At 44.9% G+C, this 25180-nt stretch overlaps 1 protein-coding gene across 2 annotated transcripts in view; it reads right to left on the reverse strand.

Annotated features, from left to right (window-relative positions):
- PYGB (glycogen phosphorylase B) overlaps positions 1 to 22334 on the reverse strand; it is a 55021-nt gene extending 32687 nt beyond the window's left edge. Inside the window, exons 1-2 of one of the 2 annotated variants that reach the window (XM_027622799.2) lie at positions 21817 to 22334; positions 7706 to 7807 (exon numbers count right to left, since the gene is read on the reverse strand). In XM_027622799.2, coding sequence (XP_027478600.1) covers positions 7706 to 7807; positions 21817 to 22059 — 345 coding nt within the window. In that variant the 5' untranslated portion in view covers positions 22060 to 22334. The remainder of the gene's footprint in view (positions 1 to 7705; positions 7808 to 21816) is intronic. The other variant, XM_027622800.2, reaches the window with a different exon arrangement.
- Positions 22335 to 25180: the final 2846 nt, after the last annotated feature.

Below are 25180 nucleotides of genomic sequence, written 5' to 3' on the forward strand. Positions count from 1 at the left end.
TGTTAAAAAATTATAAGGCAATCAACAAGTTTGTCAACTGCCTGAAAATTACTGTCAATATCTTAGGGGTCATAATGGTATGACCCTATCTTTAGAGATAACTGTTGAAACAGCAACAAGTAAAATATGCTATTTGATATTAGCTTAAATAATCTGGGAGTAGCAGGGGTGTGAGGGAAACAGGAGAGGTCATGAGTGGGGCTTGAAGATAGGTGGAGGCTGGTGATGGGTATATGGAAGTTCATCATAGTAGTCACTCCATTTTGTACATAATTTAAACTTTCCATGATAAAAAAAATACTTAAATGCACCCATGATTACTCAGTAAGGAGGGAGATGCTTCTATTAAAGTTCCAGTTTTTAGTATAACCTGCTCCCCAGAACTACTTTCCAGCCCTGTACAATAGAGTAGTGGCATGTTTCACTTTTCACACTACATTATAAATGTGGGGACCTGGGGGAGGAGGCCCATCTAAGCCCCATGTCATCATTTGGTTCCCACTCAAAACATCTGGCACTCCATCTTATGACTAGAAGGGCCCAGCAACTGTGTACTTGGAGACATTAAAGTTTTGATCATCAGAAAACCTTTCAAATACAAGATTAATAAAAAGCTTAAAAGTGAGTAAAGTATCACTTTTAAGAAAAAAATGTACACATAAAAGGATATGTGCTACCCTGCATTTTCTAAGTTTCTATAATTAACACATTGTGTAATAAAAATTATAAACAGATATGGCATATTTATGGTATAAACATTCCCTAAAATCTTTACTATCTGTAAGAATTATATAAAGAGAAAATGTTTCAAAAAATAAAACACTTCCTATAGCAATAAATTCCACTGAAGATCTAGACTTTACATGTTCTGTGGTGCTTACAGATGCATTCTGAGATTCATACTCAGTAAACAGTTCAAATGACAAATCACCTACCAGGATAATGTCTATCTTTTTAGATAATTTTTGAATTCTAATTCCAGTATAGTTAACATACAGTGTTATATTAGTTTCAGTGTACACTATAGTGATTCAACAATTAAATACATCACCCAGTGCTCATCACAAGTGCACTCCTTAATCCCCATCACCTAGCTCACCCATCCCCCACCCCTCCCCTCTGTTAATCATCAGTTTGTTCTCTATAGTCTGTTCTATATAGTCTGTTTCTTGGTTTCTCTCTTTTCCCTTTGTTTCTTAAATTCCACATATGAGTGAAATCATATGGTATTCGTCTTTCTCTGACAGACTTATTTTACTTAGCATTACACTCTCTAGCTTCACCCATGTTGTTGCAGAAGGCAAGATTAGATTCTTATTCATGGCTGAATAATATTCTATTGTATATATGTACCACTTTTTTTTTTTTAGATTTTATTTATTTATTTGACAGAGAGAGACACAGCAAGAGAGGGAACAGAAGCAGCTGGAGTAGGAGAGAGAGAAGCAGGCTTCCCACCGAGCAGGGAGCCCAGTGTGGGGCTCGATCCCAGGACGCTGGGATCATGACCTGAACCGAAGGCAGACGCTTAATGACTGAGCGACCCAGGCGCCCCTGTACCACCTCTTCTTTATCCATTCATATATCAATGGACACTAGGGCTGCTTCCATAATTTGGTTATTGTAAATAATGCTGCTATAAACATAGGGGTGCATGTATCCCTTTGAATTAGTGGTTTTGTATTTTTTGGGTAAATACCCAATAGCGTGATTACTGGATTGTAGGGTAGTTCTATTTTTAATTTTTTGAGGAACCTCCATACTGTTTTCCAGGGTGGCTGTACAAATTTGCATTCCCACCAACAGTGCAAGAGGGTTCCTTTTTTTCACATCCTCACCAAAACTTGTTTCTTGTGTTTTTGATTTTAATCATTCTGACAGGTATGAGGTGATACCTCATTATGGTTTTGATTTGCATATCCCTGATGATGAATAATGTTGAGCATCTTTTCATGTGTCTGTTGGCCATCTGAATGTCTTCTCTGGAGAAATGTCTGTTCATTTCTTCTGTGCATTTTAAAAATTGGATTATTTTTTGGGTGTTGAACTGTGTAAGTTCTTTATATTAATTTTCAATACTAACCCTTTATTGGATATGTCATTTGCAAATATCTTCTCCCATTCTGTAGGTTGCCTTTTAGTTTTGTGATTGTTTCCTTTTCTGTGCAAAAGCTTTTTATTCTGATGTAATCCCAATACTTTTTGATTTTATTTCCCTAGCCTCAGGAAACATATTTAAAAAAATGTTGCTATAAAAAAAAAAGAAAAATGTTGCTATGGCTAATGTCAGAAATCTTAGTATTTGGTTGAGGTTTTTTGCATCCATGTTCATCAGGGATACTGGCTTGTAGTTCTCTTTTTATGTGTATCTTTATCTGGTTTTGGAATCAGGGTAATGTTGGCCTCATAGAATGATTTGTAAGTTTTCCTTCCTTTTCCATTTTTTGGAATAGTTTGAGAAGAATGGGTGCTAACTCTTCTTTAAATGTTGGGTAGAATTCACTTGTGAAGCTGTCTGGTCCTGGACTTTTGTTTGTTGTAAGTTTTTTGATTACTGATTTGATTTCTAAAGAAATCAAATTTTCTATTTTTCCTGCTTCAGTTTTGGTGGGTTATATGTTTCCAGGAATTTATCCATTTCTTCTGGGCTGTCCAATTTGTTGCCATATAGCTTTTAATAATATTCTTACGATTATTTGTATTTCTGTGGTGTCAGTTGTTATTTCCCCTTTTTCATTTGTAATTTTATTTGAGTCCTTTCTCTTTGTTTCTTGATGAGTCTGGCTAGAGGTTTATCAATTTTGTTGATGTTTTCAAAGAATGAGCTCCTACTTTCATTTAACTGCTATTTTTTTTTAATTTTTTTGGCTTCTATATCATTTATTTCTGCTCTCATCTTTATTATTTCCTACCTCCTGTTGGTTTGGGGTTTTATTTGTTCTTTTTCTAGCTCCTTTAGGTGCAAGGTTAGGATGTTTGAGATTTTTCTTGCTTCTTGAGGTAGTGTTGTGGTAAAGATGCATGTTGTGACTTTGATCCTTCTGAATTTGTTGAGACTTGTTTTGTGGCCTAATTAATATGTGATCTATTCTGGAGAATGTTTCATGTGCACCTGAAAAGAATATGTATTCTACTGTTTTAGGATGGAATGTTCTAAATATATCTGTTAAATCCACCTGGTCCAATGTGTCATTCAAAGCCACAGTTTTGGGTGCCTGAGTGGCTCAGTAAGTTAAGCGTCTGCCTTCGGCTCAGGTCATGATCTCAGGGTCCTGGGATCGAGTCCCGCATCAGGCTCCCTGCTCAGCGGGAAGCCTGCTTCTCCCTCTCCCTCTGCCCCTCCTCCCCCCTCGTGCTCTCTTTCTTGCTCTGTTCTTTCTCAAATAAATAAAATCTTTTTTTAAAAAAAAGCCACAGTTTCCTCATTGAATTTTTGTTTGGATGACCTATCCATCAATAAGAGGGACGTTATGTTCCCTACTATTATTGCATTATTATTGAATAGTTCCTTTGTGTTTGTTATAACAGTTTTATGTGTTTGGGTGCTCCTGTGTTGGGTGCATAAATATTTGCAATGGTTGTATCTTCTTGTTGGATTGTCCCCTTTATAATTATATAGTGTCTTTCTTTGTCTCTTGTTACAGTCTTTATTTTGACATCTATTTTGTCTGAGAGAAGTATTGCATCTCCAGCTTTCTTTTGACATCCATTTGCACAATAAATGTTTCTCCATCCCCTTGCTTTCAATCTGCAGGTGTCTTTAAGGTTTAAAATGAGTCTCTTGTAGACAGCATATACATGGGTCTTGTTTTTTCATTCATTCTGCTACCCTGTATCTTTTTTTTAAAGTTTATTTAAGTAAGTCTACACCCCACATGGGGCTCGAACTCACAACCCCAAGATGAAGAGTTGCATGCTCTTCTGACTGAGCCACTGGAACGTTTAGTCCATTTACATTCAGAGATTACTGATAGTTATGTATTTATTGCCATTTTATTACTTATTTTGTGGTTGTTTCTGAAGTTTTTCTTTCTTCTCTTTCATTGTTTGCTGGTTTTCTTTAGTGCTATATTTGGATTTCTCTCTCTTTATTCTTTGCATATTTGTTAGTGGTTTTTGATTTGTGGTTACTATTAGCTTTTTTTTTTTTTTAAGATTTTATTTACTTGGGGCACCTGGGTGGCTCAGTCCTTAAGCGTCTGCCTTCGGCTCAGGTCATGATCCTGGGGTCCTGGGTTCGAGCCCCACATTGGGCTCCCTGCTTGGCGGGAAGCCTGCTTCTCCCTCTTCCATTCCCCCTGCTTGTGTTCCCTCTCTTGCTATGTCTCTGTCAAATAAATAAAATCTTAAAAAATCTTAAAAAAAAAAAAAAAGAATTTACTTATTTGACAAAGAGAAAGCAAGCACAAGCAGGGGGAGCTGGAGAGGGAGAAGCAGGCTCCCCGCCAGGCAGGGAGCCTGATGCAGAGCTCGAACCCAGGACTCCGGGATCAGGACCTGAGCAGAAGGCAGATGCTTAACCGACTTAGCCACCCACGTGCCCCCTATTAGGTTTTTATATAACATCTTCTGCATATATGTCTATATTGAGTTGATGGTTGTTTAAGTTTGGACCAACTCTTTACTCCTCTTCTCCCTATCTTTTAGGTATATGGTGTCATATTTCACATCCTTTTATTTTGTGAGTTCCTTGACTGAGTTTTTACTGAAATGTTCTTTTTACTGCTTTGTGTTTCCTACTTTCATAGTGTCATTTCTGGTCTTTCCCTTCCACTCAAAGTGCCCCCTTATTATTTCTTGCAGGGCTGGTTTAGTGGTCATGAACTCATTTTTTTGTCTGGGAAACTATCTCTCCTTCTATTTTGAATGACAGCCTTGCTGGATAGAGTATTCTTGGCTGAAGATTTTTCCCATTTAGCCCTTTGAATATATCATGCCATTCCCTTCTAGTTTGAAAAGTTTCTACTGAAAAGTCCGCTGAAGGCCTTATGGGGTTTTTCCTTGTATGTAACTATCTTCTTTTGTCTTGCGGCTTTATTTTTTCTTTATCACTACATTTTGCCATTTTAATTACAATATGTCTTAGTGGGGATCTGCTTTTGTTGATTCTATTGGGGGGGTTCCCTCTGTGCCTCTTAGATCTGGTTATCTGTTTCCTTCCCCACATTAGGGAAGTTTTCAGTATTATTTCCTCAATTAAATTTTCTGCCCCCTTTTCCCTCTCTTCTGGGATCTATATAATATGTCTGATGGAGTCAATGATTTCCCTAAGTCTATTCCTGCTTTGCATAATTTATCTTTTCTTAAACTTGATTACTTTCTAATACTCTGTGTTCTAAGTCATTAATTCATTCCTCTGCTTCTTCCAGCCTGCTGTTCATTCCATAAAGCATGGTTCTCATTTTGCATATTGAACCCTTTATGTCTATTATGTTATTTATCTCCGTGTTAATCGTCTCACTGAGGCCTTCCGCTCTTTTCTCAAGTCGAGCAAGTATCTTTATGATCATTACTTTAAATTCTCTATCAGGCATGTTACTTTTATCTGTCTTACTTAGATGTCTGGCTGTGGCCTTATCTTGTTCTGTCATGTGGAATAAATTTCTGTCTTCTCATTTTCTCTAGGTCTCCATGCCTGTTTCTATGTGTTAGGAAAGCCAGTTACGTCTCCTATTCTTGAGGGTAATGGCTTTATGAAGAAGAGGTTCTGTAGTGTTCTGTGGTGTAGTGTCCCGTGTTCCCTGGGACCTGGCATTTCAGAGTGTCTCCAGTGTGTGCTGTGTGCACTCTGCTATTGGGTCCTGGCCACTTTTCCTTCAGGCCAGTCATCTGCAGAGACTCTCTTAGTTGTGGGTAGTGTTTAGTCCCTGGCCCAAATGTGGCCGGTTTTGACTAGGTGTGCTCTGGTCTGCTTGTGAAATGATACCTATCTACACCACTGCTGAAACCGAGGTCCCCCCAAATTCCCACAACAGGAGACATGGTGTGAGCAGGGGTTTGGGCCAGTCTCCCGGCAGAGGGGCTCCAACACCCTGGGACTGAGACAAGCATTACTGGGAGGGGCAATTCCACCAGAGTGGGGGCGGGGGTGGTGGGACTTGGTGTAAGTAAGTTACCTAGTGAGTGTCAGCACCGCGCCGGTTCTCCCAGGTAGTCCTGTGCGTATGCTGAGGGGTAGGGGAGAGAAATGGTGCCTGCCAGTTCCTTAGTTCTCAGAGGGGTCTCTGTGAATGCTGCCTCTCTGCAACATGCTCCTAGATGAGCAAATAACCTCCGCACTGTGTGCCCCAGGTGCTCTTCAGATAGCTGTTTCCACACTGTATGTCTGCAAGCTGTTTACCTGCCTTTTCTCCAATAGCAGTACAACGTCCCTGGGTTCTACCCCAGCCAAGCCTGTTGACCTTTAAAACTCCAGGCTTTAAGTAAGCCCCGCTGGTTGCAGGAAGTCATGAAATTTGGCCCCTCTCACTTTCCAAGTCAATTCCTGTGGGGGTTCGTCTTCCCCGTGTGCTCCCCTGTGTGCTAGTCCATCTCTTGCCCTTCTCTGCAATCATGGCTCCCTCCCCACCACTGCAGCCATGATCCGTTTCTCTCCCAAACCATCCATGTCTCCACACCTCCTACCTTCTTTGATGTAGCCTCTTTTCTCCCTTTAGTTGTAGAATTTTTCAGTCAGTCTTCAGGTTGACTTCTGGGGTATTTAGGTGTTGATGGGACAAGGCGAGCCTAGGATCCTCCTATTCCATCACCATCTTCCCTTCCAGTCTCTTTTTAGATAATTTTGAGGATACAATTCCCATTTTGGGAAGTCAAATTTTTTTCCAAATTTTTATTTTGCCAACTGAAACTACCTGGCCCCAGCAGCTCCTCTCCACTAAGCTGTGGACAGAGACAGGAGCCCCAGAAATGTGAGGCTGCCTGAGACCCACGTGAGGTCCCTCCCATGCCGCTACCAATAAGGCCCCCAGAGCGTCTCCCACACCAAAACTGAACAAAAGCAAAAAGAGCAGAAGGTGCTAGGGGAGGGATGACTTTGGTGAGGACCCTGCTATGCTCATGCAGGAGGGTGGGAGGGCTGCACATCTATACCCTAAGAATTGTACACTGAGTGTGCAGTGCAGGAGGAAGATGGTGTCCAGGGAGGGGGGTACGGAGACAGAAAACAGACATGATGGATTCCAGTTATGCTCTAAAACCACAAATGAACTGTGGACAGAATCAGCATCCAAGTGATAATTGTTAAAAGCAAAGACAGTTTTTATTCTGATTGGAGAGAAAAGGCAATTTTATACCTAGAGGGCAAGATGAACACAAGAAGTTGTCTAGGGGTGGAAGAGGGGACTGGAGGTTCAGTACGGTGACAAGCAATGGGACAGTACTACTTCTGCCCTGTGGTAAATCTGCCCCTGGGGTGGGTATGAGGAGTGCAATGGCCTTTAGAAGCCTCGAAACCTTAGCATCACAATGCAATCCCGTGCTCACACACTCATGCCTTAGCTTCCCATCCAATCCTTACGTTTTCCCCTTGAGAAGGGGTGTCACCCACCAACCCACTCTCCCCTGTGTAGGACAGACTAGGCCATAAGTCACGCCTGGCCCCAGACGGCAACAAATCCCAACATCAGTGCTCACCTCTGCGGGGCCTGGATTAAAACTTAGTGTGCCACAAGAGGCTACCCAGCAGCCAGGCCCCAGGGTCCCGTACCTGATAAATGGCTTCATCACAAGCATTCTGAAGGCCCAGGTTCACCATTGTGTTCTGCAGTGTGCGGCCCATGTAGAATTCCAGGGAAAGATAATAGATGCGCTGAGGAGGCAAAAGAAAGCATCTCAGATTTCGAATTCCATCCCCGCACACAAGGAAGATTAGGGTGATGAGCAAATTCATAAGAGCACCTCCTTAGGTGTTTCATTTGGGCTACCCACACACCCCCAAATGGGCTCACTCCCTATGCCAAGCCTTGGCCAACCTCAGCTTTCCAAGGGCAGCATTCAGGACCCTTCTACCGCAGAGCCTCTGCTCAGTGCCCTGCTGGATGTAAGTTGGCCTCCCCCAGATGGCAGGAGGCAGGGCAGGGCAGCGCTGGTGAATAAGGCTCCCAGAATAGAAAGAGCCAGGTCTGAACTTAGCTTGGCCTCTTCCCCACCATGGGCCCTTGAGTAAATGACCTCTTCACCTCTCTAACACAGGATAAAACAACCCTGTGACGGGGGAGTACTCTCAAGTATTAACAGCTTCTAACACCCACATTAAGTACTCAGTAAACATCACCCAGTCAACACAACTGGATGGATGGATGGATACATCCATTTCCCCTGGGCCCAAGTCTGGGTAGTGCCTGCTGCCTGACTCAGGGGGACTGGGATATGTGACAGTCCCTGTAAACAAGAAGGAGGGCCACCCACACTCACTGGGGGCTGAGTGGGGTTCTAAGCCCTTCCCATGAGTGGTACCAATTACTCCTCACAACCCCCCAGTGGGCCCTGAGGCAGCAGTGGTTGAGCCACACTCTGGCCCTCAGAGTCTTGCTCTTACGCAGGACTCCATGCTGCTTCCTGCCATCAAAAGTAAAGCCTGGGAAAATAAATGGGGACGAAGGGAGAAATGTTCCTTACGGGAGAATTCCAGTGAATGTACGCAGATGGAACGAGGGGGAGAGAAAACCGGGCACCGCACAGTGTGACTGCCGCGGACAGCAGCCCCCGCTGGAGCCTGACGCCGGCGGGCACAGCTTTCCAGACGAACGGGGTATCTGCCGGCCTCCAACGTCTCCCCCACAGTATTCATCGATTACCATGGTGGTGTTAACAAATGTCCGGAAATTCTGATATCCTTCCCCCCAGTGGGTGGTGCCCAATTCCCTCCCCGAGGCGGGCTGGATTGGGGTGACTCCCATCTACTAAACAGTCTGGGACGGGAAACCATAACTTCACAGGCGAGGGACCTGGCTGTGCCACCTTCCTCAGGTGACAAGGATAATACCATCAGTGCCAGGTTATGGTGATACGCTGTGATGAGAAGGTGCTCTGTGGTATTCTTTCCAAGCACCCCACCCAGACTAATCAGAAAAGAGCCTTGCACAGGCCCCTACCTAAGGGTCATTCATCAATTTGCCAAGGTCATGAAAGACAAGGAGAGACCAACAACCATCACAGACGGGAGGAGATTAAGGAGACATAATAACTAGGGGACCCCGGATGTGATCCAGAGACAGAGACAGTATTAGAGGAAAAAGTGGTAAAATCCGAAGAAAGTGCTGAGCCAGTGCGAGCTCATTTTGATAACCGTGCTATGGTCATGCAAGGAGAGAGTGCGACACAGTACTCCACACTATCTTTGTGACCCTCTGCAAATCTACTCTTGCTCCTAAATAAAAAGTTACAAAGCAAAACCAGGCCTTGAAAAGGGGTGTGTCTGTGACTGTGTGCACATGCACAATGATGAGTGTGTGTGTGTGTGTCTCGGATTCAGATGTGAATCCATGGGGAAGTATGGACTGGACTGGACTATGATTTTCTCTTTCCAGCAGGCTAAAATTTTCAAAATACAATTTAAAAAACATCAGCTTCTCTCCCTGCTGCAGAATGCAGGGAGAGAAGTCACTTTCCACAGACTGTCGGCAGGGCTTCTTGGCCAGGGTTTTACTGGGATGTCCTGTCTTTACAGGGCAACCTGCCTAAGCCACTTTTGGACTCGCATTCCGTGCAGTGACCCTCTTAAACTATATGTCTTTATACCCCATTTAGAATTCTGACCAACAGCTGACCAGAAACCTTTTGAGAAAATTGCACGGTTTCAGTTTCAGCAGTGTCGTCCTCTGGGTTTTTACAGCCATGTTCATACCATTATATCACACTTTCATGCAGCAGTTTTTAGACAATTCTCCTCAGAACCAAGAAGCAGCTTCAGAGGGTGAGCCAAGGTAGAAAGGGGCTCCCAATTTGCAAAATACACAGGCAAGGGAACAAAGAAAATGGAGATAACCCATGTCAATGGATTGGAAGGCTTACCACTGATAAGATGGCAATACTTCCAAAATGGATCTACAGATTCAACATAATCCCTGTCAAAATTCCAGCTGGCTTCCTTGCAGACTGATAAACTGATTCATTAGATGGATTAGGTGGATCAATCAGACGGAAATGCAAAGGATCTGGAATAGTCAAAACAATCTTGAAAAAGAAGGACAAAACTGGAGGACTTACACTTCTTAATCTCAAACCTTATTATAAAACTACAGTCAGCAAGACTGTGTGGTACTGGCATAGGCGTGGACACACAAGGCAATGGAATAGGGGCCCAAAATCAACCCTCACATTTATGGTCAACTGATTTTCAACAAGCATGCCCTGATAATTCAGTCGGAGGAATAATCTCTTTAACAAATGGTGCTGGGACAACTGGATATTCACATGCAAAAGAATGAAGTTGAGCTCCTACCTCACACCATATACAAACATTAATTCGAAGTAGATCAGAGATCTAAATGTAAAAAACCATACAACTTTGAGAAGAAAACACAGAAGTAAATCTTCATGACCTTGGAATAGGCAATGGTTTCTTTTGTATGACACCAAAAGAAAAAACAGATAAATTAAACTTCATCAAAATTAAAAACTTTTAATAACATGAAGAAAGTAAAAAGGATGGGAAGGAACAGAATGGGAGAAAATATTTGCAAATCATATAACTGACAAGAGATTTGTATCTAGAATATATATACAACTTAATAATAAGAAGACAACCCAATGGTTTGTTGGCAAAGGATCTGAACAGACATTTCTGTAAAGAAAATACACAGTGCCGGGGCACTTGGGTGGCTCAGTCATTAAGTGTCTGCCTTCGACTCAGGTCATGGTCCCAGGGTCCTGGGATCGAGCCCCGCATCGGGTTCCCTGCTCAGCAGGAAGGCTGCTTCTCCCTCTCCCACTCCCCCTTGCTTGTGTTCCCTCTCTCGCTGTCTCCCTGTCAGATAAATAAAATCTTAAAAAAAAGAAATCAAGTACCAATATATGCTACAATAAGAAGGAACCTAGAAAATATTACACTAGATGAAAGAAGCCAGTCACAAAGGATCACATTATATGATTCCCTTTATAAAATATCGATAACCCTATAGAAAGAAAGTAGATTAGTAGCTGCCTAACTAGGAGCAGGTAGGGAGTTTGGGGTGGGTGATAGCTAAAAGGTGTTGGTTTCTTTCTGGGGGTAGTGCAAATGTTCTAATATTGACTGTGGTGATGATGGCCCAACTCTCTGAATATACTGAAACCACTGAATTGTATACTTTAAATGGGTGAATTGCATGGTATCTGAATTTTTATCTCAAAGCTGTTACCAAAAAATATAAAATATTAGGGGCACCTGGGTAACTCAGTCAGTTAAGCATTCAACTCTTGATTTCGGCTCAGTTCATGATCTCAGGGTCCTGGGATTGAGCCCCGTGTTGGGCTCTGCACTCAGCAGGGAGTCAGCTTGAGGATTCTCTCTCCCTCTCCCTCTGCCCCTCTCTGCCCCGTGCATGCTCTCTGTCCGATAAATAAATAAATCTTTTAAAAATATATATATACATAAAATAGTAGAACTAATGTACAAAATTTTGACAGAGTACAGTAAAATAAATGTTGTACATTAAGTAGAACACTTCCAATTGTAAAGATGATAGAATAAAAATGTTTCTGCCCATTTTTCCCTAAAACACACTGATGGGAAGTCAGAACAGGGAGAACTAAATTAGAAAACTGGCTCTCATACCTGGCAACCACCAAGTTGCAAGGGGGGACAAGGGTGATTGTCCACTGCTGGCCTCTGCTTTTCTCAAGCCGAGGAATGGATAAAGCACTTTACACTCACATGCATGTGCACTCACACACACCCACAGATGCATGCATTCGTGTACACAGCCACACATGGGCACATGCCCATGCATGCACGCACATTCACATGCACTCACACCTGTACACAATTCACGCACTTGCACACATGCACTCACACATGTGGATACACACAAAAACATGTACACACTCATAAATCTGGGGACCAAGGAAGGGCTGTTCCCTCCAGGCTGCACACACCCTCCAGGTCCCTGCCCCATTATCCAGTTGCAAACAGCTAGTTCAGGAAGAATTCCCTCCACTCAGGGAGATAGAACTCAGGATCTACATCCTGAAATTTAAAACAGGAAAACTTGCCCCTTTGAGGCTGCATGGAAAAAAAAATAATAAAAAATAAAACAGGAAAACAGAACAAGGAAATAAAATGGGCAAACAACACCCAGCATTTATCAAGAGACAAATACAATTTGTTAGTACAGACTAATCCAAGATGTCAAGAAACACTGATAAGGTAACAAAAGGACAGCACCAAGCCCTGGGAAGAAAAATAAATAAGTGATAAAACCGCCATAGAAATGGAGGTACCACTAAATGCAAAACAGGGGCAAGGCTGGAAACAAAGACCTGGCTGGAAAAGTGAACAAAATGTGGGAGAAGCATGAAAAAGATTGGAGAGGAAAATATCCACATGGAATCCAAAGACTACCTAACATCTGCATGATTAGTGTCCCTGAAGAAAGGACCTGAATAAAACATTAAAAACATTTTTTCACTATAATTGAAGAAAACTTTCCATACACAGCTGAATCTACCAATTCAAAGGGAATGCATATGTACAAAAAAACCATGCCAAGTTCTGTCTTTGACAGACTTTCCTCACTTTCCTGAGACACAAACTCAGCAGCGCAGTGAGTGAATCCACAGCCACGCGGAGGACAGCTGCTGTCACCACTGCTCATGGCCCATTGCTTCTTCTCAGACGCTATTTACTCTGCACTTGAACTGAGTTATTGTCATATGGTGTTTCCATAGCATTGCGCCGCCCCTCCCTCCAGACAGGGCTTAGCCACCAGAGAGAACACCAGAGCCCAACAAAACCCAGCTGTCTGAGAAGAGTGTGAGTGAAGGTTTCAAGCACAATCATGTCCTGTTCCTCTGTATACATGAAGGCTTGCTTCTCCCCCTTGTAACTACTTTTGAGGTTCTCCCCAAGAGGCTTCTTAACAAGTTGGCACTCAGGAATATGATCAAGACGTTTTTATGTTGCCTTTAACTAGAACGTGTATTTTTATTTTATTTATTTATAGAGAGCGTGTGTGCACGTGCACAATGTGGGGAGGGGCAGAGGGTGAGGGAGAGAGAGAATCTCAAGCAGGCTCCACACCCAGCTGGATCTCGTGACCCTGAGGATCATGACCTGAGCCAAAATCAACGGTCGGACACTTAACCGACTGAGCCACCCAGGAGCCCCACAGAAACATGTATTCTTAGTTGTAGTTGTAGTTCCATCTCTGCTAAAGTCTCTAACTTTGAACTAGCACTGTGAAACAGCTTGATTATCTTTTTGTAAGGGATGGGTACCGAGGCATAAAATGTTGGGCCTCATCTTAAAATCTTTCAGTCTTTCTTTCTCCTCCCAAGTTGAGCACAGATGTCAAGGGCTCTGTAGTTTATTTAATTCTGCAAAGAGCTCCAGGGAGCCTCCCAATGCACCTCTGCATAAGAGGGGAGCAGAAGCAGTGACACTGGGGGTCCCTGGATACCACCCACCCAGTGGGCTCTACGGCAGGCACTGCTCATCTGCCCAGCTGGAACTCTGCGTTCTGACCTGTGGCGTGTTTTCTGGTGTTGCTGTGTAATTTGTTCTAAGAACTTTTATAATTTCTTCAAATGTATTGAAATGGTTTTCCCCAGTTTCCTTAAGATGGTTCAGAGTAAAGGCAAACTAAAGTAGGCTTGCCAGCAGCACGGCCCAAGGAGATGCACACACTTTTGAATTGCGCATGCTCAGGTCCAATCCTGGCTCCTGGCCTGGCCAGTCAGGTGGCCTAGATCCCTTCACCTCTCTGAGAAACACCATGTCTACCCTAAATATAACAAAGGGCTAGCTCTGAACTCAGGCAATATTGGTCCCCTTGCCAGGCCAGATTTTCAGGGAGAGTAATGGAACCTAATTAGCAGGGTGGCAATTTTGGACAAAACCACCTGAGGGCTCAGGCTTGGCATAAGAAAAAGCATAGCAGGCTCACCTGCAAAGGGCCAGCTCCTCAGTGTCCCCAAACTCTGTTGCTGCTGCTGCTACGGGACCAGGGTCACCCTAGGCCTGGCCCAGCATCTTTCCACCCCTCGTAACCCCCAGCTTCCCCAGCCACCATCTGTGCAACTGTGGACAGGGACGCCCAGCTCAAGGAGAGCTGGCTGAAAAACCAGACACTCTCCTGCTTCAGCCTGAGAGAGACAGGGACCCCTTTAACCCCTCTACAGCAGCCTGGGGGCCTGCCGCCTAGGGTGCTGAGCTGGGCTGTTGACTTTCTTGTATGGTCCCTTCTTGCAATACCACTGTAACATATTAAGTGGCTTAGAGGCAGCCTCATTTTTTTTCAATTGGGTTTATTTATTACTTGCATAGCCTATACTGATAGGTAACATCACAGAAAAACATAAAGCTCCCTGACATAAAGAGATGAAAGGATGCGCAACACAAATACTACACAACACAGTAATCTTCTAAACACAATTTAGGAAGTAAGGAACTCGAATTGTGGAGCTGGAGCTGAATAGCAACAGGCAGAGCCTCATTTTCTCTTTACACGACGGAGAGTCATTAAGAGAACTGAACTTTTACAGACTGCCAATTTCTTTTCCCTCGCCAAAAGGGCTGCTGAGAGTCTTTGTTTAACAGAAGGCTCTAAACGCTCTGCAGGAAAAGGAAAAAAGAACTTCTCCAACATTCAGGGCACCAAAACACAGACTGGGGCAAATGTTTTCACCGAGAAGAACCAGATTCTGGCCAGAGACGTGTCAGCTGTGCCCAGGAGAAGGCAGCAGCACTCCCCTTCTCTACCAGACTCTGTGCCTCGTCTTCCCACGCTAGCTGCCACCTCGCCATGGCTAAGCAGAGTGGCCCCCAGGGCAGACTGCCAGCTCCCTGCCAGACAGAGACCACCGACCCAACAAGAGGCCAGCTCTGGTGGGCTCCCCAGCCTCTCCAAAGGCACCAGGGCCACTCTGCCCTTGCCAGCCCAAAAGGGAGACTGCTAGGGGGCAGCAGTCTCTCCCCACCCCACCCTGCCACCACACAGCTGAGGCTCGTCCTAGTATTCACTGGCCATGTCACAGCACCCATTCTGCTGTGTCAGAGGGGTTTTTTGGAGGGTCACACTGAAAACAGCTTTATGAAACCCCTACTCTGTTTGCCATAAGGATGTTGAGCATTATCTCTCTCTTTTTTAAATGATTTTATTTAGGGCGCCTGGGTGGCTCAGTTGGTTAAGCGACTGCCTTCGGCTCAGGTCATGATCCTGGAAAGTTCCAGGATCAAGTCCCGCATCGGGCTCCCTGCTCAGCAGGGAGTCTGCTTCTCCCTCTGACCCTCCCTCCTCTCATATGCTCTCTCTCTCTCTCATTCTCTCTCTCAAATAAATAAATAAATAAAAATATTAAAAAAAAAAAAAAAAAAAAAATGATTTTATTTATTTGAAAAGAGAGAGAAGGGCAGAGGAAGAAGCAGACTCCCCACTGAACAGGGAGCCTGCTGTGGGACTCGATCCCAGGACCCTGGGATCATGACCTGTGCTGAAGGCAGACGCTTAACCAACTGAGCCACCCAGGCGCCCCTATTATCTCATCTCTTAAACTCCCAACCTATGAAGTCACACTCAAGCACTTTCTTTTAGGATTAAGTGCCAGGGAAACTTGGCTTCCTATGAGTAACTGGCAGATTTTTGTCTCAATGTGGATTACGGATTTCCTTTTTCACTTTAGGTACTGGTACCTTGGACTAGAACACAGGTCTGTTTACAAAGTCAATTTGGAAACCGTAAAATATAACAATAGAATCTAAGAACTTACAGGGATCACAGAGATCACTCAGCTCTGCAGGGAACAGATTTACTTTGTGCTCCATGACATTACATTTTACACTCCCCTGCCTTCTGCCTTCCATGCTGTTAAGCTCTACAAAATATCTACTCACTCCCACCCAGTGCCAATCATGCAAGTCTCCTTATCAAAGCCAGGGAAGCCAGAGCCGAATCAATTTATGTGAAGTGATCTGGACTATGCCGAAGTAGATTTATAACCTGTGTGGTCCTAGTCAGCATTTTAACTGAGCTACTTCCACCTTCCATTTTAAATGTTTCAAGGCTAAGAAGACACTCAGCTAGAACTGAAATCACATATAATTCCTACACCAGGAGATCCTGTCCAAGACACGGTTTGACCAAACTTCTCTTGTAGTCTGATTACCTTGCTAAATTTGTGTTCATTTCTCTTCCCTTTATCGTGTCTTTTTTTTTTTTTTTTTAAGATTTTATTTATTCACGAGAGACAGAGAGAGAGGCAGAGGGTGAAGCAGGCTCCCCAAGGAGCAGGGAGCCCGATGCGGGGCTCGATCCCAGGACCCTGGGATCATGACCTGAGCCGAAGACAGATGCTTAATCATCTGAGCCACCCAGGCGCCCCCCTTTACTGTGTCCTAAGAACCCCATCCTGTAATAAGGTAGGAAAAAAGTCAGTTGTTGTCTGTTGCTGATTTGCTTCTGTCTCAGAATGTGCAGATTTCTAAATGGCTTAAAGCTTTGATTTAATGAAAAATTAGGGGGGCGCCTGGGTGGCTCAGTTGGTTGAGCGACTGCCTTCGGCTCAGGTCATGATCCTGGAGTCCCAGGATCGAGTCCCGCATGGGGCTCCCTGCTCAGCGGGGAGTCTGCTTCTCCCTCTGACCCTCCCCCCTCTCATGTGCTCTCTCTCTCTCTCTCATTCTCGTTCTCTCAAATAAATAAAATCTTAAAAAAAAAGAAAAATTAAGTACAATCTGAAAAGACATAAAGTTCTCCCAATTGTCTTATTTGTATTTCTTATTAGTTGTGCAACTGGCAAAGCTATAGGAGATCCAGAGGTGGCAGCACCATGTCAGTGTGAATGTCCTGGGTTTACTCATTCATGGTGTTTGTCTAACAGAGTCTCCCTGATTTTTGGAAGCACACACTTACATTTTTAAGGGTAAAGGAGCATCAAGTCTGCAACTTACTTTGAAATGGTTCAGAGAAAAAATGTATTAATATATACAGAAAGGGACATAAGAAATGTGTTAAAATATTTAATGTTTGGGAATTGCATGAAGAAAGGGAATTTATTGTATTATTTCTGCAACTTTTAAGTCTGATGTCATATAAAATAGAATTTTTTAAAAAGTCATTTACAAAGGTCTGGGATTCAGAAGCGAGGTTACGATATTTCATAAAAATACAAAGGATCTTTGTAGCCATCTAATACCAGCCCCTGATGTTAGAGTTCTCCAGAGAAACAGAATCAACAGGATATATATATAGATTTATTTTAAGGAATTGGCTCACACAATTGTGGAGGTCTGAGACTAAAATCTGATGAGGGAGGGAAGACTGCATTTGCAGTCCAAAGGCAGTCTGCTGGCAGAATCCCTTCCTGCTGCGGAGGGTGAGCGTGGGGGGTGGGGGTATCAGTCTTTGTTCTATTAAGGTCTTCAACTGATCGGATGAGGCCCACCCACATTACAGAGGGTAATCTGCTTGACTCAACGTCCATTGACTCAAATGTTAATCTAAAAAAATACCTTCACAGAAACATCCAGAATAGTATTTGATCAAATTTCTGGACACTGTGGCCCAGACAAGGTGACACAGTAAATAAACCATCACAGCTCTTAAGAGCAGAGCCAAACTGTCTTCTTCAAAAAATCATAGCACACACTCTGAGAGGCTTCTTAATCTCATAAAATGATGGCTTAACCCTACCTTCCACTTGCCGAGCTGTCAGGTTAATCAGCAACACAAAACATCTGTCCATCGTCAAGCTAGCCAGAGAAAATAACTGAGCGGTATCAGGGAAGCCTGCCCATGGGATACAAGGTCAACTTCACAAGACAAGTGGAAACATATCAAAACTGGGTGTGTTAAAAAGATTCCAGTGGCTCGTCCAATCAGTAAAAGAAAATCTTGTAAGTGGAGGCTGTGGGCAGCCAAGGCTGCAAAAACACTGCTCTAGATCATCTTCCTTTAACTCCTGAATTCAGCCAAACCATAAGATTAATCGTATTCATTATGATTATCTTATTAGAAATATTTAAGACTGCAGTTTGGGTCCATGGTGGAGCTCTCTTTCCTTAATCTACCATCATGGCTATGCCATGAGCTTATGGCAAAGAGGCATTAGTAAACAGACTCATCCACTACCTGGATGTAGTAGGCCAGCTGTCCTCATTCTACACTACCCACTTTAAAATCCCATAGAAGATATCTCACACCTGCTCATTCTAGCAATTATCACGGAGATCCCATGACTCCCATAAGTGGACATGAGCTGCCATTTGCTTTGATTGCCAGAACTTACATCTGCACTTTGTGTCCTGACCTTGCCCTTGAATGCAACCTGTTTCTCTACCCTTACTCTCTGGCCCCAACCTTCTCTTTGAGGTCTTCTATTAGTTTGAACCTTCTGTGTCATGCCTTGCTTAAGCATTCTCTGATTCTTTTAGGGTAGAGATGGAATGTCAATATAAAATGGAAACATTTTATAAGCAAACACAAAGCCACAACTTTTTACCATAGCGAGGGACCTCAGAAATGGATTACCTCGTTCCACCCACCCACCCTCCATTTTAAAAGATGAAAAAACGGAGGCCAAGCAAGATTAAGAAATCCAGCCAAGTCCAAGGTCTCACAGACAGAATGGTAAAGCCAGGACTAAAAGGAGCTTGGACTCATGTACGCCATCCCTCCCCATCCAGCTCTTTTCTATTCCTGAATCCAGGGTGGAATTCCAGCTCTGGAGTTTTATCCCAGACTCCTGGCCTTGCCATTACCTCAGAGAATCCTTGAACCATCTTCAGAACTAAGCACTGCCTCCTGCCACCCGCCAACATCTCAATTTTAGCCAGGTTTTTTGACTTGACTTGCCACGCTAGTTGCCTGAAAAATCTTTCTCTGAGCACAAGTTTCATTTGTTTCTGCTGTTGCCAAAAATAGAAGGCTAAAAGGTTCTGAAACAATAGGTACACCACGATACAATTTTGTGTAATAAAAGCGGTGTTGCTACCAGTGTAGAAAAAAGATGTAGGACACAAAATGTTTATAGCATTTATCATGTTATTACTCGGTGTTGAGAGAGATTAAAATTAATTTTTTCCTTCCGGCTTATCTGTTTTCCAATTTTTCCTCCAATAATAACTTGCATAATTGTCTGGAAGACAAAAAAATTAAGTAAAAGCACTCTAATTTATTAAATATAGGTCATTCAGCTACCCCAGTCAGAAGTGCAGTGGTACAAGTCCCCGAGGTCATTCCCAGGCTGGGGTGCAGCTATGCAGGATTTTTATTGGGAGCCTACCTCCCGTCAGGTTCTGACCCTTGTGGGGCTTGTTTCTGGCCCATTATAAGCAAAGAGAAAAAGGAGAGGAGGAGCTTATTTTTCAATGTGAATTAGCCAGACTGAAACACTTAACTTCCAATTTTCCGTTTTAAATGGCCTTCCTATCCAGAACAGGCAAACAACCTTCCACTTACAGGCTCTGTGGTTTCTTTAAAAGACAAAACTTTCTGCCTGTAGTCACCACAGCAAACAACCAAAACTCAAACCTCTCCGTGAGGACTGGGAAAGCCGTTTTGTTAGAGGAATTAATTCTGTTCATGAAAGGTCCCTTCTGTAATCCCTGAGCCTCACTGTCCTTTTCAGGATCTAATTATACATAAACACTCTAATGGGAATGCAAGGTTTTGGGGTGTGTCCTGGTCCAGGACCAGGAAAATGTCCTTGAGTGTGCAGGCAAAGCTGTACCCTTGTCATCTGCTAAACTGACAGCAAAAATGATGTTGCAAACCAGAGCTCTGCCATCAGCAAAGGATTCTGGGGGAGCCACTGCCTCTTGGCTAGTGTCCCTGGCAAAGTCATCCTAAGCCCCTGTTGTAAAAACCCGCTTTACCCATTTGGTGCCACTTCTTTCTATGCTGTCTTGCATACTAAATGTGAAGGAACCCAATTGGTATTCTAATAAATCTGTCCTCCTTACCATCTCTATTTTAGAAAAAAGAGTGCCCCAGAGTAAGTTTGGAAAAGCAATCAATCTCACTCTTAGCAATTATTAAACATTTAATGCCTCATGAAAATACTCTAAAATACTATCAACAAAGCAACTACCCACTGCCTATGTGTATACCGCAAATCAGATCTTTGCAAACTGGCTTCAGGCCTGCAAGTGTGTCCTTTCTTCACCACTCTACCTGAATATCATGGAAAGGACAATATTCTCTACAGTCAAGAGCAGGAAGAAAATCCCCAAACTGAGAGCAGATGGGTGGCCAAGAGTATGAGAGGCCTATCAAACTACGAATGGTACTGGAGAAGCATATTTACTAACCTGTAAAGCTACTGAAAAAGTTACAAATGTCAATGAATGAAATAGAAAAACCACAACACTGTACATGCAATATACTTTTAAAAATGTGTATGTAGGGCGCCTGGGTGGCTCAGTTGGTTAAGCGACTGCCTTCGGCTCAGGTCATGATCCTGGAGTCCCTGGATGGAGTCCTGCATCAGGCTCCCTGCTCAGCGGGGAGTCTGCTTCTCCCTCTGACCCTCCCCTCTTCTCATGTGCTCTCTCTCTTGCTCTCTCTCTAATAAAATCTTTAAAAAAATGTGTATGTATATTTAAGAATATACATACACATGTATGTATATTTAAGAAAAGGATCTGAAAGTACATACACCTTCAATTTAATATGGTTAAGAATAATGGAGTCACATCAGTGACTTTTCTTTGGCCTATTTTGTCTTTTTCTGCCATAAGCATAAATTTCTGCAAAATATAAAAAGTAACAATTAATCTCTGTAATTATCTAATCTCCGTGAACTTTAAACCCAACAATGTTCTTCAAGGTAGGTGTGGAAACCACTAAAGACAGAGCCTTCTTTGAGGGCTCCTTCTCTGAGCTCCTGACCCCTCCTGCTTTAGCAGGCATCCTCAATGATTTTCTTCCGATTACTGCCTAGCCAAAAAAAGCCCCACAATTCCCTGCAGATGACTGAGCTCACCCACTAACAACACCAAATTGCCCAGGCCTGGTTCCAGGACCCTTTTCTCTCACACTCTGCTGCAGAAAAACAAAAGGTGGGGGGCGGGGGCAGCGGAGGAGGAAGCACCGACTCTTGCAGCCATCACGGAAGCACCCGGCTAGAAACAGGCTGGAAAATTCCGCCAGGACTCCAGGGCTCAGGAGTCACAGGGAGCAGCGGACCCCCGCAAGACCGAGCTCTTCGTGCAAAGTGTCTGCGAGCTCGCGCCTAAGCAGAGGATGCCGAGGCCAGGCCCCCCGGGGAGCCGAGTGTAGACAACACCCTAATCTGCCTACTTAGACGACCTCCTGACCGCCCGAATCCGCTCTGCTCCCGGGGTGGCAGGGTGGGAAGGACCGGACCAGGCCTGTGCAAAGCTGGCAGACCCCCGGGGAAAGGCGGTGGGAGAGACGTGACCCCAGCCAAGGCTATCCTCCTCGGCAAGAGGCCAGTGCGTGGACCACCGATGGGCTGCGGGGACGGACAGAGGGTGGCCGTGCTCAACTTAAAGACACTCCGCAAGCACGGGCCCTACGTGCGTCTTTCTGGGAGAGAGGCGCATCGCTCTGCTCTCTTCATAGGGGCCTGTGGCTCGGGAGACCGGCCACAACGGCTGCCCTTTTCCGGGGTGGGGACAGCGGGCGCGCAGGATGAGCGCAGTGACCCCGGCCTCACCTTGGGGTCGCGCTCGTAGTAGTGCTGCTGCGTGCGGATCCAGCGGCCCACCAGGTGGTCCCGCACAGTGTGAGCCAGCGCGAAGAAGTAGTCGCGGGGCGTGGCCACGTTGCGGTCCTTGACCAGCGTGAAGTGCAGGTGCCGATTGAAGCTCTTCCGCACCTCGGCCACGTCGCCCAGCCCCGCGATGCCGCGCACACTGATCTGCTTCCGCTTCTCGCTGTCCGTCAGCGGCTTAGCCATCGCGCCGGCGGAGGAGTAAGACAAGATGCAGAGCCGGGAGGACACGCGAACACCGAGGATGCTGCGGCGGCTCTGTCACCGGGCACTGCGGCGACGCAGCTAGCCCGGGCCGCGCCTGCGCGGTGTGCCGGGGCGGGGCCGAGAGGCGAGGGGGGCGGGGACGTCGGTGAATCGGGGCCTCTGGAGACGCGGGGAGGTTAGAGGGGCGGGGCTTCCAGAGAGGCAGGGCAGGGTCGCTGGCCCAGGTCGTAGTCCTCGGACGTTGGCGGGGGCGTGCCGTTTCATAGGTGAGGAAGATGAAGTGATTTACCCAGGCCAACCAAGAGCGGGGGCCTGCCCCCAAGATGGCCAAGCCCGGCAGGAGGGGAGGAGACTGGAGGAGCAGGAGGACTCGGGAGTCGGAGCGTTGATCTCGCGCCTGCCTGCTCCCCACCCCCAGGGCCATGTGGGGGTGGGGGTGGGGCGTACTCTGCTTTCGCGGCTTTCGGGATTTGGGGACCGGCTTCCCTCGCCCGGCCAGGGTCCCCGGCTGCCCCAGCTGGGATGCCCTGGGTGCTGGGGTGCGGCCGAGACCTGGTAAATGGGAAGGGAAACCGGGTGCATGCTAGAAATGCACCCACCGACGCCTATTGGGCTCAATCTCCTGAATTGGGGGCGGAGTGGCTCCGAAAATGACAGCTAGGAATGTAAAACTTCGCTCATACTGAGAAATGCTAGCCTGCCTGCGACCCTCAGACGGGGCTGACACACACGGCTGGTGAACAGGAGACAGCATTCCCCGGGGGCGCTGCGGCTCTGAAGTGTCACAGCGACCCCTCTGAGGAACCACCGCTCCTTACTCACTGAGAAGCCTTATTCCCTAATTCACTGGCCCTCACTTTGCCCTTCAAATTACGTCAGGAGGAAGGAAACACCCCACTCTGGCCGAGGATCCGGGTCACTGTGACAGAGACACAGCCTCCTCCATTCCACCCAGGTGCGAGCCCCAGATAAGGGGTGTCTGGACACAGCTTCCCACATCTGCTTAACACGGGGTGTGGGGGTGGTTTCCCAAAGAAACTGCACCTGAGCCCACCTTGCATACAGCTCTGCTCTGAGCCTGTGGGAACACTGCTTCATGGGAGTTTCACACTGACCCCTGCCTTTTCCTTTGTTCCCTGGATGCCTATGGACCCACCCGACTTTGTGCCACTGCAGGTTTGCATTTGGTGGTCTCACACTGATGGGCTGCAAAGAATCCTGACTTACATGAAGGTCAAATTTGCCTGCAGAAGATGCCATAAAAGTAGATGCAGGAGTTTTCCTGGCGTGATGCTTCTAAAGTAATCTTACCTGGACCCTCTCCTACATGCATACTTCTTGGGGGACAATAAATGTGGAATGCCCTCTCTGTCCCACCTATTCACACACACATCCGCTCCAGGTGGCCACTAATATAACTGGAACGGATAATGAACCCCATGGCCATCTCAGCCATTTTCAGATAAGTAATGTTTAGATAGTTATAAGTGCTGTGAAGAAAAGCACATTAAGCAGCCAGGAGACGACACCTGAGTTGAGACCAAAAAAATATTAATGAGTAATGAATCTGGGGGAGAAGGAAGTACAAAGGTCCTGAGATAAGTACCCACTTGGTGAGTTCACTGAACATCAAGTCCAGTGTAGGTGGGGCAAAGAGAACAGTTGAGGGGTATCATAATATGCCACCCCCCAAAATGCCTCTTCTGCTTATAGGTTATTTTGAGCTAAAGGCTTCTGAGAAAAGAGCAAAAGCAGGAAAAGCTCTAAAAATAGGGTACCAGTTTTCCCTTTGTAAAGGAAATTTACATTTAAAAGGGCATTTCCAGTCCTAGAAACCTTTCCTCTCTTGACAGGTCTGATCATAAAACATTACAAACAACTTCTGTTTACCATACTTCTGGTCACCTTCCCATAACTTGCCTCCCTAGCTAGAAGCCCCAAAACCTTTCCTTTGTTTTAGCCTAGGATGATATTTAAACTCAAGTTCTAACCACCACTTTGAGTTACTCATCTCTAGGTACTCCTGGGTGTTTATGTGATGCACATGCTAATAACCTCATGTTTTTTTTCTCTTGTTAATCTGTCTTTAGCCAGCCAAATTTATAGGGCCCCACATGGAGAACTTGAGCTGGGTAGAAGAAAAGATTTTTTCCTCCCCAACACAACCAATGGATACATTCAGACTGGAGGTGGGGAGCCAGGTCAGGCTTGATGAAGAATCTGGATCTTCCAACAGAACTGTAGGGCTTCTGAACAGATAAAATGGAAAGAAAGTGGGCTCAGCTTTGCCCCTCCAAGGAAAAGGACTGTTTTTTTTGGCAGTCTGGTCTCAGCTATGACTAGGCCAGAGCACCTCCTCCCCTAATGGGAGACAGTTGTGAGGCCAGTCAGGCCACCTTGTAACTGTCTGATTCTCTATTTTTGGGAGACCATTTTAAATATTCATTTACTAAGAAGTGATAGATATTGATCCAGGTTCAGTTACTCTTTGTAGTGAGCTATTCTGTATTACGGGAGATAGATTACCTTTAAAGTTTTTTCAAATAGGTATTTCAGACTGTCTATAGCTAGTTCTCTGCCTCGGAAACAGAAGATGCCTTGTGTGTGTAATGAAATGCTGCGGGAGTTAGAAGAAACCAGGTGTGGAAAACAGACACTTGTGGTCTGCTTCAGTTTCTTGAGTGTCTCATTGATCATAAAGGTTCAATAAGTGTTGGTTAAGTGAGTGACTTAGACACTCTGCCAGCCCTTGTTGAGAATGCACAAGATAAGGGTAAAGACTGCACGGGACCCCAGCAATACCACTGGCTAATCTGTGAGGGTCAGTTAAGTATTTGCAAATGAACACAGACCTGGCCTTTCAGGAAATGGGAGGCAAACAATAAATGATTATTTTTGAGAGGTCAGTAATTGAAAACCTCAGTAGAATTAAGACCACTAGCTAGAATGATATTGTGGAATTGGGGTTCTCCCTTCACTAGGGTATGTAACAGAAAGATACTCATAGTGACATTAATGTATTGTAACACGTTGATGTTAAAAAGAAATCTGTAGGTGCCTGGGTGGCTCAGTTGGTTAAGCATCTGACTTTGGCTCAGGT

Source organism: Zalophus californianus, chromosome 8 (genome assembly GCF_009762305.2).
Source record: "Zalophus californianus isolate mZalCal1 chromosome 8, mZalCal1.pri.v2, whole genome shotgun sequence".
NCBI lineage: Eukaryota > Metazoa > Chordata > Mammalia > Carnivora > Otariidae > Zalophus > Zalophus californianus.